This window comes from Lissotriton helveticus, chromosome 1_1 (genome assembly GCF_964261635.1).
Source record: "Lissotriton helveticus chromosome 1_1, aLisHel1.1, whole genome shotgun sequence".
NCBI classification, from domain to species: Eukaryota; Metazoa; Chordata; class Amphibia; order Caudata; family Salamandridae; genus Lissotriton; species Lissotriton helveticus.
Window position 1 is genome coordinate 908,694,227 of NC_136057.1, and position 17,632 is coordinate 908,711,858.

General features: G+C 43.6%; 1 protein-coding gene across 1 annotated transcript in view; it reads left to right on the forward strand.

Moving 5' to 3' along the window:
* Positions 1-17,632, forward strand: part of SRGAP1 (SLIT-ROBO Rho GTPase activating protein 1) — a 548,065-nt gene that overhangs the window by 450,584 nt on the left and 79,849 nt on the right. The window contains exons 7-8 of the mRNA XM_078676051.1: positions 13,083-13,304; positions 13,961-14,062. Of these exons, the coding sequence (XP_078532177.1) occupies positions 13,083-13,304; positions 13,961-14,062 (324 nt within the window). The remainder of the gene's footprint in view (positions 1-13,082; positions 13,305-13,960; positions 14,063-17,632) is intronic.

A 17,632-nucleotide genomic window follows, 5' to 3' on the forward strand; every position in this document is an offset into this window, starting at 1 on the left:
CATGCATTTCGTTTTGTTTGCATTAATTTCCAAGCCCTTTGTCTGGCAATAGCAGCTAAAGGAGTTAAGGAGTGCCTGGAGACCCTTTTTTGTTTGGGATATGAGTATAGTGTCATCTGCAAAAAGCAGCGCAGGCACCCTTACACCATTGAGCTGCGGCGAATCATTGACACAAGCATTTAAATAGTCAGGGACATCATTAATAAACAGGGAGAATAAAGTAGGGGCCAGGACACACCCCTGGCGAACCCCACGTTCAATGGGAATATTGCGAGTCAGCTCACCATTAGCGCCCCACCTAATGTTTGCAAAATTATCAGCATGCAGCTCAACTATTTGGGCTAGGAGACGTCCCGGCAACCCAAGTTCTTGCAGGGTTTTCCAAAGTAAGCTGCGTGGGACTAAGTCAAATGCAGCCCTCAGGTCAACGAAGGCTACATACAGATGACCTTTTTTGAGCTGGACATATTTCCAAATCAAACAACAGAAGCGAAAAATTTGGTCTGTTGTGCTGGTCTTACTCCGGAAGCCTGCCTGGAATTTGGAAATTATATTCGTAGCTTCAAGCCAGTCGTTGATTCTGAATAGGAGATGTTTGGCATATAGTTTTTGAAGTGTGTCCATCAGACTGATTGGTCTGTAGTTGGAGGGTGTCATTCTATCCCCCTTTTTGAATATTAACACGACCTCCGCTGCCCGCCAGCTGTCAGGAAAGTTACAATTTGAGGATAGAGCGTTAAACAGACGATTCAGATAGGGGGCCCAAACGTCAACTTCATGTTTATAAAGATCCCCCGGTATTCTGTCCGGACCAGGGGCTTTAGAATTTTTAAGATCATTGATCGCCCTTACTGTCTCTTCCAGTGTGAAGTTGAGCGGTTCAATCGGGGGAGGGGACCTTAAGCTCCATTGGATATCACTGTCGTATCGTTTGTAAAGGTTTGTAAAGTGAGATACCCAGGTCATCTCATCCAGGAATACATCTTTCACAGCTCTCCCAGCATGACCCCCGTTGGCCACTAGTCTCCAGAAACCAACATTGTCATTGGTTTTTGCAGCAGTTAACATTTCGGCCCAAATTGATTCCTCCCAAAGTTTTTTAGATGTTTCCAATGTACGTTTGTATTCCAATCTTGCAAATTTTACTTCTTCTTTGGTCTTGTTTTTAATGGCAAACAATAGATTTGATTTGGCAGTTCTACACGAGTGGTCATACCATAACTTTCCGTGGTTGGCCACTCTTTGATTTTGCTGCTTCTTTCTTGGCATTTTTGATAAAAGCACTTTTAATTCGGAAAAGAAGATTTTGTGTAGATCAATAAAATGGTCAAAGTGTTCCGGTAGGAAGGCATAGTCAGCTATATGTGCAAATGTTTGTTCGAAAAGAGAGTAAACCAGTGCTAAGGCATTGCCATCTGACAGAACACGTGGCATCTCACTGCACGCCTGTTGTTGCTTATGTGGACATCCTCACATAGGGTGACTTCGGTGGATTCAGTGATATCACTAACCATGCTCTTGTTGATGTAAAGTTCCAAAGGGTAGTGATCACTTTCCCCCCTACTTACTACTTTCAGATCTATCATAAAATGCCAGATACTAAGAGAAACAAGTACAAAGTCTAAATTACTTTTAGCTTTAGAGAAGGTTGGTTGTTTTTGCAGGTCAGATGGGAGTCGGCCATTGCCTGCTCTAAGGCCGTGATCTGCGGAAAGTCTCAGAAGTTGGCTGGCCAGTGTTGAGTATTTAACAAATTTGGTGGTTTCGAGCTGGGGGATATTGTAGGCTGAGTCCTCATCCTCGAACACTTCAGAAATGCCCAGAACAGGTTCAAAGTTACAGTTTAAGTCTCCTCCTAAGATGACCGGGATATCTCCAATTACGTTTTTAAACAGGTGCTCCAGGGCCTCAAGTGTTGTTGATACCTTCGAGTGACTGGTCGGTCTATTATAGACATTGACAATGTACCATTCATTGCCACACGATGGGGTGACCCTTAGGGCTAAAATATCCAGAGAACCTGTATCCACAATTTCAGCCTGCATGGCTAGGGTGATTTTTAGCCAGATTAATAGACCCCCTGATGGTCTTCCTCTGTCAGACTGAACTGCCTTAGCGCCATAGGTTTTGTACCCTACCCGGTGTGGAACTTCTAAGGCCCAAGTTTCTTGTAGTAGACAAATATCACAAGTGTCAATGTAGTTTGCCCACTCAGGGTCTTTTAGATTTTTATAAACACCTGCAATGTTCCACGATAGGATAAGTAAGCAAGGGTCAGTACTCTGAGTGGCAGGGTGGGGATTGGCTACGCACTGATTACTCCGAATGCCTACTTGCAGTTTTGTTATGTCTTTCTCAGCAACCTTTACTTTCTCTCTAACTGCAGAAGTTACCCTCCCATCCCGACCACCCTCAGCTGTGCAGCAGCATATATTTCCAGCCCCATAAAGTGGTCCCGTTTTCTGTGGAGCTGGGTTAGACCTGTGCAACATATTCCTATTGGGCTGGTTATCATCATGGAAGTGTGCGACATTTTTAAGTTTGAGATAGCCTTTATTCACCCTACAAAAACCATCATATAATTCATGGATGCAGTCAGGCATAGTGGCAAGTCAATCCACAGCATCTAGGCAACTAAATCTATTAAAGGTGGAAATGCCAGACCACATATTGTAATCGCCATGTCCAGCCAAGTTTGGAGCACCAGACCACATATTATAATCTCCATACCTAGCCAAGTTTGGAGCACTGTCAAAATACTGGTTGGCAGGATTCCAATTGGGGCCGTGATGGATAGGTCTTGGTGGAGGATAAAAGAATGATAGAGGTCTTGCTTCAATAGGGGGATTCACACCATACGATTTCCAATTGCAGATTTGTTCAGCACTCTGGGGTTCCTCAAAGGATATGACAATGCAATCGCCCGTGATTGATTTTACAGTTGACCCTACCCATGGTACCCTCCTAACCATAAGGATCTTACTTTTCAAGTGGTTGGGGATGGGTTTGTATTTATTTAGCCAAAAAATCACTTTATTTTTTAGCGATTGGAAATTTTCTTCGTATTGACTATCCAGTTCTGGCACCCCTGTGAGAACAACTACAAATGTACTAGCGTCTGGTGGCAAATCTATGTACCCTCCTCTAAAATTATTCGAGTGCGGTTGGACTGGTAATTTGACTTATGGGAGGCATTTGCAAAGATTTTGTCAGGCATGGATTGAATGCCTGCAGCACTAATATAGGGGTAGGCAGGAATATTAGGTTGAGATTTATTTAAAATTAATGTGCTCTGATTGGAAGAGTGGGAGGAAGGGGGAATTTGAGGTAGGGGAAAGTTAGTATGTGCCTGGTTTTTCTGTGTTGGTTTGCTAATAATATTAGCAGCTGTCGCTGTGGAAGTTGAGGGGGTTGGGTTTGATTGTGTTTTGGTGCTATTTACTTTTGTTTGTTTCTCACCTAGCTGGGTTCAGATCCAAGTGGAGTCCGCTAGGTCCTACCTGACATATGTTTAAGTTGCACAGGTGTTTTCTCTGCAAAGAACTGTAGTATGTGTATCAGTCCGGGTAGGTTGAACGTGTTACTTAGGTTCAGAGCCACACACTTCCTAAGACTGATTTTGTTCTCATTTGTGGCTCATAAGCCTCTCAAACCATTGACCTGTACCAATATTTTATTTTTCTATAGGTAATTATTTTATGAAGATATGCAGTTCTGGGAATTGTTTTACATTTCATGTAGAATATTTTTTAAAGTGTGATGTACAGTATTCTCGGAGTGAAGCGCCATTAATTTTTCAATTATAGTGTTATTCCTGCTTTCATCCCTGCACCCTTTCTGCACACAGCAAAGGATGCTGAAGAACTTACGTGTCTTGCATTTTCCCAACTATAATGTGCAACCATAAAAGTACCGTTCACTCATGCCATCTGTGTTATCTTTAAATAAACTGCCCTTGGGCGCAGATCTTTCTGCTGCCATTGCAACTAATCCCAGATTATACTTGAGGCAACCTCACACCTCACAGAGCTTGTGGTTTATATTTTAAAAGAAGCAGCAATTTCTGAGAAAGAAAAATATACAGGTTCTTTCAATGCCACACTGGTTTTTGGTAAACCACAACTTTTCTCTACTTGTGCTCCTTGGACAAAACCCTGGATTATTATAGAGTTCGAACACATTATCCGAAAATGACTACTTTTATTATACTTTACAAATATGATCCTGTACAAGTTTTTTGTCTGAGGTTTCTCCTACTCGAGTGAATATGACTAACATTTCAGCTAAATGAAAATTATAATAATTTAGTGCAAGCGGTATCACTTAACGTTATTAATGCACAGCCGTGCTCCTTGAACCATTTCCTATACCAAGTATGCATTTTAAAGGGAAATACAGTGTACAGTTACTCTCTGTGAATTATTTCCATTATATAAACAAAATCTTAAAGATGTTGAGTGAATGTATTTCTCGGGATTACATGCAATTTAAAAGGTGACTAAGAATGTATTAGTATGAGGAATTATGTAAATGGCTCATATATGCCTTTGTCTTTCAATTTATGAGGCAGGTATGCCCTGCACATTTTGCATTTGATTTCGTGTTCTTTTTCATTGAGTGTTTTCTTGCTTTTTATAACATTTAACACTGTCATGGTGCTTGTTCATGACTTAGCTATTTTTCTGTTGTCCAACTTTATATGTAATGTTGTCATAATTTTATGTTATTTTCATTGCACTTTTGCCTAAGTGCTCTGTGTGGAAAATTTTAATGCAGTGATTATTGTCCTGTCTGTATTGGTACTCATTTTAAGGATGAAAGGCAGAGTCAGTCTTGCCTTGATTTAAGACCACAACCTAGTCATCGGGCAAAGATCCCTGCATTAAGCTCTTCACTTCCTAAACTAAGTAGCATTATGTTATTCTAAGGTAGGCTATGCTAATTTGTGTTGCTGTATCTTTTAATATGTTAGCTTTAGTTGGGTTGCTTGTAATGCACAACTGAATCATCTCCAAACCCGGCCTTCAGTTTGTCAGCTAAAAACACACGTTTTTGGTCGTGAATAGGAGTTGAAAGGCCAGAGATGACTTTCACGTTTGGGGGTATGAAGTGTCCCTAGGAGGAGTGATGGAATGAAGGGGGAACCAACCGGTTCCCGGAACCGGCAGATATTCTTTGGAATCCATTTGGCCCCACTGAAATATACTGAATATGTCCCAGTGTAATTTGCCAACACCGGGACACATTGTCTGCTTTCTCTTCAGAGCATCAACGTGCAGGCAGAGAGGGGGTATCTTATTTTCATATCGTGCTGGGCCAAAAACAAAGTTTGTATTTAAAGGGCCTTCAGCCATCCTTCTGTTCGAGTATAATCCTGGCAGGAAGTTTATCGAAGCCTAGCGCCTAGACGCCAATACAATGGAGGGGAAACAAAGGCAGCTTGCAGTGGGAACATGAATATAAAAAACAAATACAACTGTTTAAAAATAAAAAATACAACTTACCTAACACTCCGTCTTGCTCCTAGACTGGCACCCAGATACCAATCACAGCGCTACTCTCATGCTGGGAATACTAAGGAAAACCATGCTGTGATTGGTCTGAGCAGCCTGTTTTGCCACTCAGAGAGTACCTTGGAGCCTGGGACTGTTCTCCACCGGGCTGTGCAACACAGCCGGGTGGAGAAACGCTAAGTGTGCATGAAAAGTTTGGCCAGCCAAACCGTCATGTGCACTTAACAATGCCCACAACTCCTCCTTTGGAAGCTCAGGATGGCCCAGCCGGACCAGCCCTGCCCTGCCTTTTGGATTATCTACCAAGCAGATGCAATTGTGTAAAAGAAAATGATAATAAAATTATTTTATTATAATTTTATTTTTCACTTTTGCCTCTGCTGGGTAGCAGCAGTGGGGCAACGCTCCTCCCCAATAACGGAGGAGCAGACCCTGACACCTTGTTATAACTTCGCAAGTACTTAAGAGAAACTACCATTTGGAATTGGGGTAATATACTTTGTTCAAACCCCTCCCCCACCATGTAAGACATCTGCTTGGACTGTAAGAATGCTAGACAAATTGGTGTGTATGAGTAATTACACATGTAATTGTACTTGCATGTTTATCGCTATTAATTATTTTTATGTTATGTTATCTTAACTCATTTAAAAAAATATATATATTTTTATTGTTTTCTATACACAACAATAGTACAAGATGACCAATCCAGGTTACAAATGGGCACGGCCATACTATGGTGCGCGCAACAATACATGCCATACAGCAGTACTTTCCAATCGGAACAAGCAACAAGGAATTAAAGAAAACCAATTGTGATCAACTGGCTCAGTTTGTGAGGCATTCGACTCAATCTCCAGGGTACTTGTGCCATCACCGTACGTTGCACCATAAGGCCAGATAAGTAATAGGTCAACCTGTACTACCCTCCCTCGGCCCTCCCACCACCCACCCCGACTCACCGGCATGTCTATTAAACCAACATAATGTAGTAGATCTTTAAGTCACAACAATTGAGCACTGGCCTGGTACCAGATACACAGCAACATGGGATACTATGACTATAGTGGAGGCGCGTGGCAACCTTTTCCGTGCGTCTCCCCATCGTGGCCATAGGGGAATCACTTCACAAGTCACCACTCCCAGCAGGTGCGCTCAGTTCTGAGCCAGAGTCTGCCTCAGGTGTCTTCAGCTCCGCACCAGGGCCTCCCATGCCCGCGCCGCTTCTAGCGCTTCATCATTGTGGGATCTCTGAGCCTGTTGCAGGCGGACCACACTCTCGCTCCCCGCCCATGCAAGCAGCGCAGCCCTCCATCTAGTAAAACTGGGACCCCCCCGGGTTCTTCTAATGGGACATAATCTCTCTTTTGGCTAAAACCAATCCCAAGTCCAGAAACTTGCTCGTTAATTTTGTCTTGCTAGTGTGGGGGAACCAGTGCAAGGGACAGGTTCCTTTGTCTGGAGTAATCTGTCGTTCAGTAATATCACCTAATAATGTAATGATATCCTCCCAGTAAGTACCCAACTGTGGACAATCCCATAGCATATGCAAAAGACTCGCACCCCTCAGCTTACAGCGGGGGCACAGTGCGTTATCTACATGAAAATACTGATTGAGCTTCTCCGGAGTAAGGTACACCCTATGCAATATGAAATAACTGAAATCTAGCATTTCTAGTGCCCTTCCATGCCCTCTTAACTATTTGCTTCCAGGCTGAGTCAGGAATTTCCCTATCCATGTCTGCCTCCCAGTGGGATCGGAGCCTCTGTAGCGGCAGCAACCCCTCCTCAAGCATATGTCCATATAAGCAGGTGACAGCTTTGTAGGTGCCCGCCGACATCGTAACATATTGGCATACCGTGCTCACCGGGGGTTCTGACAGGCCCGTTTCCCAGTATTTCTGAAAGGCAGCAATCAGGGCCGCATGGATTAAGTAGTGACCTCGTGGAAGTCCAAATCTCTCCTGTAATTCATCATTAAGTAATAAGACGCCATCTCCGTATAAGTCTCCCACAACCTGCAACCCAAGGGCTTCCCACTCCGCAAGAGCCGACCAATCGCCGCCATGTGGAAGTGCTGTACACATCCCCAATGGTATCTCTGGGGCATAAGGGCGCCGTACTCCTATTCTGCTGTGGTACCGTTTCCAACAAAGCCTCAGTGTGCATTCCTCTACTGTCAATGAGTCTGCGTGCAGTTTTTGCTGTAACACCACAAAGGACAGGACGTGCCGTGGCATGTCCAGTTCGACTTCTCGTTCAGGCCCCCTAAACTCCTGCGCTACTGCCTGGGTAAGGCCCTGGAACTGCGCAGCCAGATAATAAAGTTCGAAATCAAGGACAGCGAGACCCCCCTCCGCCCTGGGGCGCATCAGCGTGTCCAACGCCACTCGTCTTCTCCCACTCCCCCAGATAAAACTGCTCACCATAGAGCGAAGCTGCCGGAAAAGGGCCACAGGTATCCATACCGGCAATGTGCGAAAGAAATAGAGCAGTCGGGGGGAGTGCCACCATGTTCAAGAGTGCCACCCAGCCTGCCACCGATAACGGCAATGTTCCCCAAAATTGCATGCTGCCCCTAAGCCCCCTCATAGCCCTCCCAATATTACCGTCGAGCAGATCATCCATGTTATGGTAAATATGCATCCCTAGATAAGGGAGGCAACGAGGCTCCCATGTGACGTCGTGCGCAGTCGTGGGCGGGCCAGATGTTTGGGCCACCGGAAAGACACATGTTTTACCCCAATTTACTCTCAAACCAGAGATGTCCCCAAACCTGCGGAGGAGGGCTCGCGCCCCTTCCAATGCCTCCCGGCGTTCTCTAAGAACATCAAGATGTCATCCGCATATAGTGAAATAAAGTGCGTCCTGCCCCGGAGGCATAGGCCCTGAAACGCTCGTCCCAATCGGGCACAAATACCCAATGGCTCTATGGCCAGGGCAAATAATAACGGGGAGAGCGGGCATCCCTATCGGGTGCCTCGCCCCACCAGATACGAAGAAGAGATGACCGCTCCCACCTTTACTCTAGCGCTTACCGACAAATACAAAATTTCAGTCCAGCGGACATATCCCTCCCCAAGCCAAAGGCTCTCATAACCGAGAACAGGTAGGGCCACTCCAAGCTATCAAATGCTTTTGCAATATCCACTGAGAGGACCACCGCCTGGCTGTCTGCACCATGGTCTCCTCTCAAAATGCTTATCAACCTGTGTATGCTACCCTCTGTATTGCGAGTAGGGATGAAGCCAGCCTGATCAGGATGAACCAGGCGCAGCATGTGTGGAAGTAGCCGGGTGGCCAGGAGACGAGTCAGAATTTTATAGTCGGTGGTGAGCATAGATAAGGGTCGATACGCAGAAGGGTCCGTAGGGGCCTTCCCTGGCTTGAGTAGAGGGATGATAATGGCTTCCCTAGTCGACGACGGCAGCACACCCAATCGTTTGGCTTCCTTAAACACCGATAGCAATCTAGGGGCAAGGATATCAACATAAGCCGAATAAAACTCAATGGGCAAGCCATCAATTCCTGGAGTCTATGTTATCTTAACTCATATTTGTAAAGTGCAGGCTACTCTTTGGAGTGTCCCGGCGCTAGGAAGAACTTAAACCACATAACGTCAAACCAAGCACAACCACTGCTCTGAGGTTCACAACTGAAAGAGCCACATTTTCAGACTCTTCCTAAAAGTAAGGCTGTCTGGGCTCTGTCTGATGGAGAAAGGTAGGCTATTCCACAGCACTACTCATTCCTGTGTAGTGTGTCTGAGTGCTTTACATTACACACACACTATACATTTCAATAAATCATACAATCTGCATAAAATAAAAATCTGTCATGTGTGTCATGTACAGTGTGCACTGCATGAAACACATTAACCCTCTAGGCTACTTTATGAGTCAACATTTTGACTAGGCATAATGCAGATCACTCCTGCAAGTGCATTAATCGGAAGAGTTATCTTACCATTATTACTATTCCCTGAGATTTATTGGACATACAAAGGTCTATCCAACGTGTGCTTTAACCCCATAAGATATTTTAAAATGCAGCCTATGCAATCAATTAAGCCAGAGCAGATTTACTATTGTTTATCCTTTTCGATAATTTCTTTGTGGCAGAGTTTTAAAATCATAAATGTATAAGTTGAGTACCAAACTGCTTATCAGGGCTGCACCGTCATGACGCCACTCCCTTTTTGTTGTCGCACCTTGAGCCCCAATTTATGGGTTCCGGGAGTAAAACTTTCCAGTTCCAGCACTGCCCAGGAGTCTAGGTTTTTCAGATATCTCCAATCAGAGGCCAAGCATCTGTATTGGAAAAAGGCGCGTTTTAAAGCATGGGCAAAGTGGACAAGTCTCCAGGGGTCCCAGCTTTAATGCGAAGGTGATAAAATTCTAAATAGTTCCAAACACAGGGCCCAAAAATGTGTCCTGTCCTGCAGCACCCCTGTGAATGTGCCTATTTTGCTCTGGTGACCTTCGAAATAGGATTTTAGCTAAATGATTAATTAAAAGGATACTTTTGCAGTCGTGTATCTGAAAGGGTACAGTTCACAAGTGGGTAATGTAGTGTGGATGAGGTTGGATTAGGAAGAATAAAATTGTCTGTCCTGGCGCGATTCCTGCCAGCAATATTCACATCCTGTTTTTCCAACACTGTCTCCGCAGCAGCTAATTCCCTACTTTAGAATTTAAAATGGCCCCTTCTGTCATAAACAAAACACCCTGAATCGGCATTCCTGCCTTTGGCTGTCAGAGACTCTTTTCTTCCGCGCAGGCTTAATATTTCCGGTAGTTAACGCAATGTTGCACTGTCTGTTTCCTCGATATGAAAACTGCCGACTTAGACTTATTTTCTTTCTTTCATATGAAAAAAATGGGGGTATTTATATTTTTAAACTGAGCTGCTTGAAACTTTTCAGTTACTTCACAGCACAACATGGCTGCAGCCTTTGGGAAGGGAGGAAAACGCGTCCGGGCAGGCAGAGCAGCAGACCCTTAGAATCACAGCTGATGAGTGCTTCAGCCACACTGCCCTTTAAGAACTGAAGACGTGGATGTGGCCATTATGCGATCCAACATCCCTGCAGTAACTTTTAAAGTGAAGCGTAGCAAGCCTTCGAGTCCGGCCATTGCAGATTGCTTGTCCAGGATATCACCATCTTTGTCTCTGGTTTTCCCCAAAAATTAAATCTTAATAAATAAAAATATATGCATACATATGTTCAAGTGTGATTCACATTTTGTTCCTGCTCACCACAGCACACCGCATGTTTGTGGGTCAGCCCCCTTAATTCATAGGTGGTCTTGCACCATGGATGAAACCAGTTGTCCTGATCACATGTGCACAGTTTCCTGAAAATGCGTGCCAGAGATCTAAAGTGCCTGGGCTCATAAACCACTCCTTTATTTTATATTTACTATACCATCGCCATTATTTTTACATACTGAATATTTTTGCAAAAACAATATATTGCACGCCAGCCAGTACCAGAACTATTAGCTTTGCCAATGTTTGTTTAAAAGTTACAACTGAGAAATGCTGTACTGCCAATCATTTGGATGCTTGTGTGAGTATGTCATTAAGTTGTCCTCTTTCCTGGGTGATCTTTTATAATGTTACAGTTTGTGACAGCTTTGGTGGCATTTGATAACTAGCGGCACTCAACTGGTGCAGTCTTTACCTTGAGTACTGGTGTGTGGAGTCTTTTTGGCCCATGTGGTTAGGCTGACTGTAGCACTTAAGAAGCCTGTCAGCAGTACAGCGGATCAATAAGGGGTGTTAACAGAGTATCTTCTACTTCAGACCTGTACTACTCTATGGAAAATAGTCTGAGGAATGGGTTTTAACATTTGAGTAGCTGCATTAGGAAATCAATACAATGGTTTTATTTGAGCATGTAGGGCCAGCTGTTCTAAGCTTTTTAATTCTTTGGGATTTTTAGTATGTTCTTTTCATAAGTACTAATGCCATTTTAGGTGTCGGACAAGTCTGGTTCCTAAAATTGGATTCCCAATAGATACTGACTCGGTATCTGGAAAGGGCCCATTGTCGACACCCCTTCCAAATACGAATTATTTTGTATCAATATATTTTGCATCCAAAATCTTCTTGCAGAACATTGAAAGTTTACCAAAACCTCAAAGGAGGTGATACCGTACTCACAAAGGTGAAGGGATCCATCCATAGGGACCGTTTCCGCTTTTTGAATGTTAAAAAAGGGGGTTTGGTGAAAAAACAGGGAGTGCAACAGAGGACAAGTGACAACTCTTTAAACTTTTTAAAAAAAAGATTTTCTTTTGCTTTAAGGAAAACAGGCTGACAATTAAAAAAAAAAAGACTTTATATTAAAGCAAATCTAGTCATGGTAGACTACTGCTGGCCACCTTCCGTGTGATCGCCTCCAATCATAGTTAGTCACAATTTCCAACCTACTACCTTAACATTCATGAGGTAGGTTGGATTGCGACCGACTATGATTTGATTTTTCAAGAACTAATTTATTAGGACATAGGTCGATCCTAAAAAAAAATAATCTTTACTGGTTGTAAAAATACTGCTTGCATTTTGTGACCTGTTATTCATGCCTCTAACCCATAGTTATCTTGTACATACTGTCTAGCACAAAGGAATAAGTGGCTTCTTCACTTTTCTCACTTAGTTGTTAGTGGATAGGAGATCTTGCCATTATTGTAGTTTGGCAGTCAGTATGTTTCCATACACGGCCAGCTATTTATCAGTATCTCTTAGTTTAAGTAGGCAATTGAAAACCTACATTTAGATTCCTAAATGGGGGAAGTCGACAGATGACGGAATAGGGAAAATAACATTAAAAAATGTATAAAACCACTCACTTTGCGCACGTCTTATCGTCAATGTGTTGAGCGCAAGGCAAGTGGTTTTATTTTTTTATTTTTTATTTGCCCTAATCCGTCATCTGTTGACTCCCCCCGCACACCCTACTGCCCTGCCCCACCGCCCTTGCCAGCACCGGCCGCTACTGAGTAAACGCAGGCTTAGACTTTATGGGTGAAGTTTTGTTTATGATGAAAGTGTTCTAGAGTTACGTGTCATTGTCATTTTGGTGTATGTCAACTTCGTGCTGAGCTGCTGTATTTCCAACAAGACCCAATATAGAGATATAAAATGGTCTTGGAACAGATCATTGGGGATGCCAGAAGGGGCCTCAACAGCACCTGTTTGTGAATTGCAGGGTTTGCTTCCGCATAACAGTGTCGTATATCTGATCCGCAGTGCTTTTTGGAACACGTTTGTCTTTTGTCAACCAGCCCATCCAGGTCCAAATCCCCTTACTCCTGAACCAGAAGAAGAAAAAAAAGAAAATGTGCAATAAATCGGGTGCATGATCTTCCCTCCCATGTGAATTAAAAAGGTGTCCTAAATTTCACATGGATATAGTAATGAACTGCTGTTCAGGCGACTGATAGTAGTCGGGTCTATGTCCGATACGCTGGTAGCCCGTTGTCCCAAAGTGTGTTTAATGTAAAATGGTGTACAAGATGTAGTGTTTATTTGCTTTGTTTTGTTATCCTTTTGTTGCACTAGTGTTGTGATCTTGGATATCATGCGAGTCTGAACAGAGCCCTACGAACGTATCTCTCTGCAGAATACAACCTGGAGACCTCCAGGCACGAGGGGCTGGACATCATCGAGAATGCGGTCGACAACCTGGAGCCAAGAAATGACAAGCAAAGGTTCATGGAAATGTACCCCACCGCCTTCTGTCCACCAGTCAAATTTGAGTTTCAGCCACACCTAGGTGATGAGGTCAGTAGTCATTCCCCTGTTAAGTTGCAAATACAGTTGCCTGTCGATTCATTATTGCATCTAACCAGTGATTTAGCAGTTATGCTACGGCGAGGGGGTGTAGAATTTGCTCCTACTGACCAGTGCAAATGTTTTTTCACTCGGTGCAAATGTTGTTCTTGGCTTGAAGGATGACTGAAAATGCCAGTTTATTTAGTTCAATCAGTGCAAATACAAGTGCAGCATTTCCCAATCGCCAATAGAAAATTGCTCAGTCACCGGTGCATGCAATCCAGACCCTGGTCCCGCGCCAATAGCTACTCTTCCGAATTGTCTTGTTTTTTCCATTCATTTTCTGTTAACTAGCTTCATTACGACACAGATTTCATGTGATCAGCTAATCTAATCTCTGTGACTATATGGAAAGCATTCATTGCAAGGCTTGTGTCGTACAACTGCACATGTTATGCCAGCTGTAGAGAAAGGGAACAAGGATTCTATGGGATAAAACATGCTCCCCTTGGTTGTTCTTTTTAGAAACGTTCTCTTGGGAGCTCTGTCTGAGGAAAGAATACATATTCAATGATCCTGGTGTCTCTGATTGAAAGAGAGTGGTGTTAAAGTGGCCTGTTCTGTGATGACTCTTTTTAATGTTTTCCATCATTTCTGACTTCCAGGTATGTCAGGTCAGTGCCCAGCAGCCGCTGCAAGCAGAGCTCATCCTCCGGTACCAGCAATTACAGTCACGACTCACTACCCTCAAAATTGAGAACGAGGAGGTAGGGATATTGTAACGCCTCCTTATGTGCCACACTGGGTCATGAGAGTATACGGGTACTAACGTAAACTACAGGGACAAAACGCAAGTTGATTTTAATTGTACTAATAGACAATCGCATAGGTCTCTAAAGTTAATAGTGTCTTGATTTAGCAACTTAATAATTTGTTTCTTATTTAGAATTACAGATGTGTGTATGTGTGCACACACACGTGTGCGGATGTGTACATTCAGATATGTACACACGCACACACAGATGAGGTTGATTAGCAGCAGTGCAATTTTGGGAAGTCAATAAAGAGAGGACTGAGTTAATGAACATTGTGAATGTAAGTTTTCAATGGAGTGCTGAGATATTTACCTGATAATTGCCACAAAGGTAGGATGAACTATTACCTCAATGCCACAACATTCACCAGGAGAGTATTGATGTCCATTTAGATTATAAGGTCACATGCACACATGGCCACTGAGAATGATGTATTTACTATGGGATGGCACCAGTCCTCTTTTTATGTTGATATTTGGTTCACCAATGGGAGTAAAGAGTGACTATTTAAATTTCTTAAGTCATTTTTGCTGCTATAACGCTACAAGCAAGCTTTGAGAAAGGCGGTAGCCGAAACACATCAGCTTGCAAAAAGCAATCAAATAACAGATCCAGTGAGTGCCTGCATCCTTTCTTGGAGTGAAATTAATTTATTTGTGAGTCCATCCTCATGTTGCGGTGCACCCGTCTACGAGTTTGGTGGCATTGGTGAAGAAACTGTAAATGAGTGTGTATAAAAAGCATAAGCACACTTCTCAACAAGAAGCATGCCGACTCCCCTTTCAAAAGATTTGAGGCACTTTATTTTCAGATAAGATATGTAGGCAGTCCACTGTCAATCCCAATGCGTTTCGGCTTATTCATCGAGCCTTGATCACAGGAGAGCGTCTCCCTGAAGACGTATTCCAAATAACCTAATTGGTTCACAGTCTGCCGGTCGTGCAGTCATTCAGAGTACTCATTGAAACCAATGAAAGTCATTCCTTGGATAAAGTGCAACGTAAATCAAAATATCACGGTTCATTATCTGTGCCTTGCCGTTTATAAGTTCCATCAAACAGTACCAATTCATGTCAAATCTGGAACTTAGTGAACTTGCCATAACCATTTTACATCTTATGTTGCGCCGTGATGCTTTCAAAATCAGCAAGTGGGAATTCAGGACTCCCCCTCGCTTTCCCTACAGACTTCCACTCACGACTTTCATTGGGAAAAGTCCTGTGTTTTGTTTGGTGGAGGCAGGCGGGTCAGGCTCCCTTTAGATTCTGCACCATCCACTTGCTTCCTATGGAGAAGCCCCAGACCGGGCGGTTTCGACCGTCATAGGCACTAGGAATCCAATTCACATAACATAAACACACTTCTCAACAAGAACTATGCCTACTCCCCATTCAAAACATTTTCAGGGGCTTTATTTTCAGATAAGAAATGCTGACTGTCCACAGGTTTGTCTCCTAGAAACCCCCCCGGTGCTTTCTTAGGCAAACAAAGAGACATCATAGCTTGTGGCTGACACAAACACAATGATTTAAGCATCAGTAGTCATTACATTTTCCATAAGCTTCATTATCAGTTCCTAAAAAATGTCTTGGCACTCACTTCCTGTGGCATCCAAGAGCAGCCTAGAATGATGGAAACGGTTCAAGATCACAACACACTCATCACTTGTAGGTGGTCCCTGTTGACACCAGAAGTGGACTGCTTGAAGCTGTAAACTCCATCACTGCAAAAAATACATAAGAAAAATTATCAAAAGTAGCACTGATTAAAGTTACAGGTTCACATGTTGTTATTTAATATTCCAAGCAAAACTGAAGTTGCTGCATCTCTGATTGTAGGAACACACACCAAGGCATTGGGAGTACAAAGGGACATTTAGACACACAAATAACGGAGAGATCTGGGATCGCCAAGCATGTTTGTCATAACCATGCCGTGCTAACTGCAGTTCCACGTTACTGCATTCACTCGGCATTTTGAATCTGTAGAGGCGAGGCTGGAGAAACACAAATACCACTTTAGGAACAAGCCAAGAAAAGAGAAAAGTATGATGAGGGAAGATGGACTAACACTTGATCACATTTTTAAAGAGTTATCCCTGAAAGACAAAATCACACCCATCACTATAATCATATGTGACAGTCACATCAGTGCGCTCTGGCACCACTGAGTCAGTGGTGTATTTACGTATTGTTTTCACTCACAAAGCCCTGCCTTTCCCAGATGTGCTGATCATTAACTAGGTCGGTCAATTCAGCCTCGCGGAATTGCCTCGAGCAATAATGATGTTTCAGGCTACGGTGTCCATGTCTGGCAGGCAGGCACCTGGCATTTCCTCCCATGTGTATATTATTGGGTCATCTACTGTCCTCAGTAGCATAGAATTACTTGTCACTGTCTCTCTCTCACTCTGTGTTTGTTCTGGGGCCAAAGTGTTCTATTTTGGATATGTTATTTTGTTTCACGCTGTCTTCTCGAAGTGCTGTGAAAGCTGCACCATACACTTCAAACAGGTTCGCGATGGAGTTCAGTGGTATATACTTTTTAAAATTTTATCTCCAATGGCTGTAACCAGGGTCGAATGGTAACGCGGGCACTCGGGAAATGGCCGAAAAGACGGTAGCCGAGTTTTAGCTGTGGGTTGGATTTTAGGGCAGCCTGGGGCTGTCTGTGCTGTTAGGATGCTGCAAGCGGCCCATTGGGTGCCTGAGTGGCCTTTCTAGAGGCAAATGGCCGGAGGTATCACTCCCTTTCTCTTGCTGGGCTGGCCCATTAATGTATGCTGATTGAGCGAGGGCAGGGGGCTTGAGCAGAAGTGGTCTCTCTAGCATTGATGTGTGGCACAGCAATGTGAACTAATCTGTGCATTAAAAAAAATCGAAGAGAAGTTAATAAAATATGCCCCCCACCCCCTTTATTTTCATAAAACTTCACTGAAGCAGTGTTTTGCGGAAAGGCAATACACAAATGTGGCCACCCTTCTTTTTTTTTTTGGTGTGCCCGGGCCGAATTTTGTTCCCAATCCAACCCTGGCTGTTACCTCGGCTGGATGTGTCATAGGATATACAATGAGCCCCAGGGGAAGCCCAACATTCTGTCATGTGTACAGCTGTCTGTATTCGGCAGCTGAAGAAACGTGGACACACGTTTATGAATGTCCTGACCGCTCGTGCTTCACCACACATTCAACGTTAATGGTGGAATTACTTCTTGCTGGTTGCCTGCAATCATCCATTCCAGATGACCGTGGTCTTCTCATAAATATTTAATTGATTTAGCTCCTTGGCCCAATTATGGGAATAGAAAGCTGCACAGTCCCCCTATCTCACCCGCCCTTGCATACTGACCGCTCCATGCATCAGTGATGTATATGTGTCTATGCTTCACACATTGGAGATCTCATGTGCTGGCCTATCCTCTCCCACTTACATCAGAGTATGAGATGTCCTTGTCACTGAAGCATATGCCCTATGTGCATCTGAATTTTTGGTCTTCTAGGTGATAACACCTACAACTTTTATT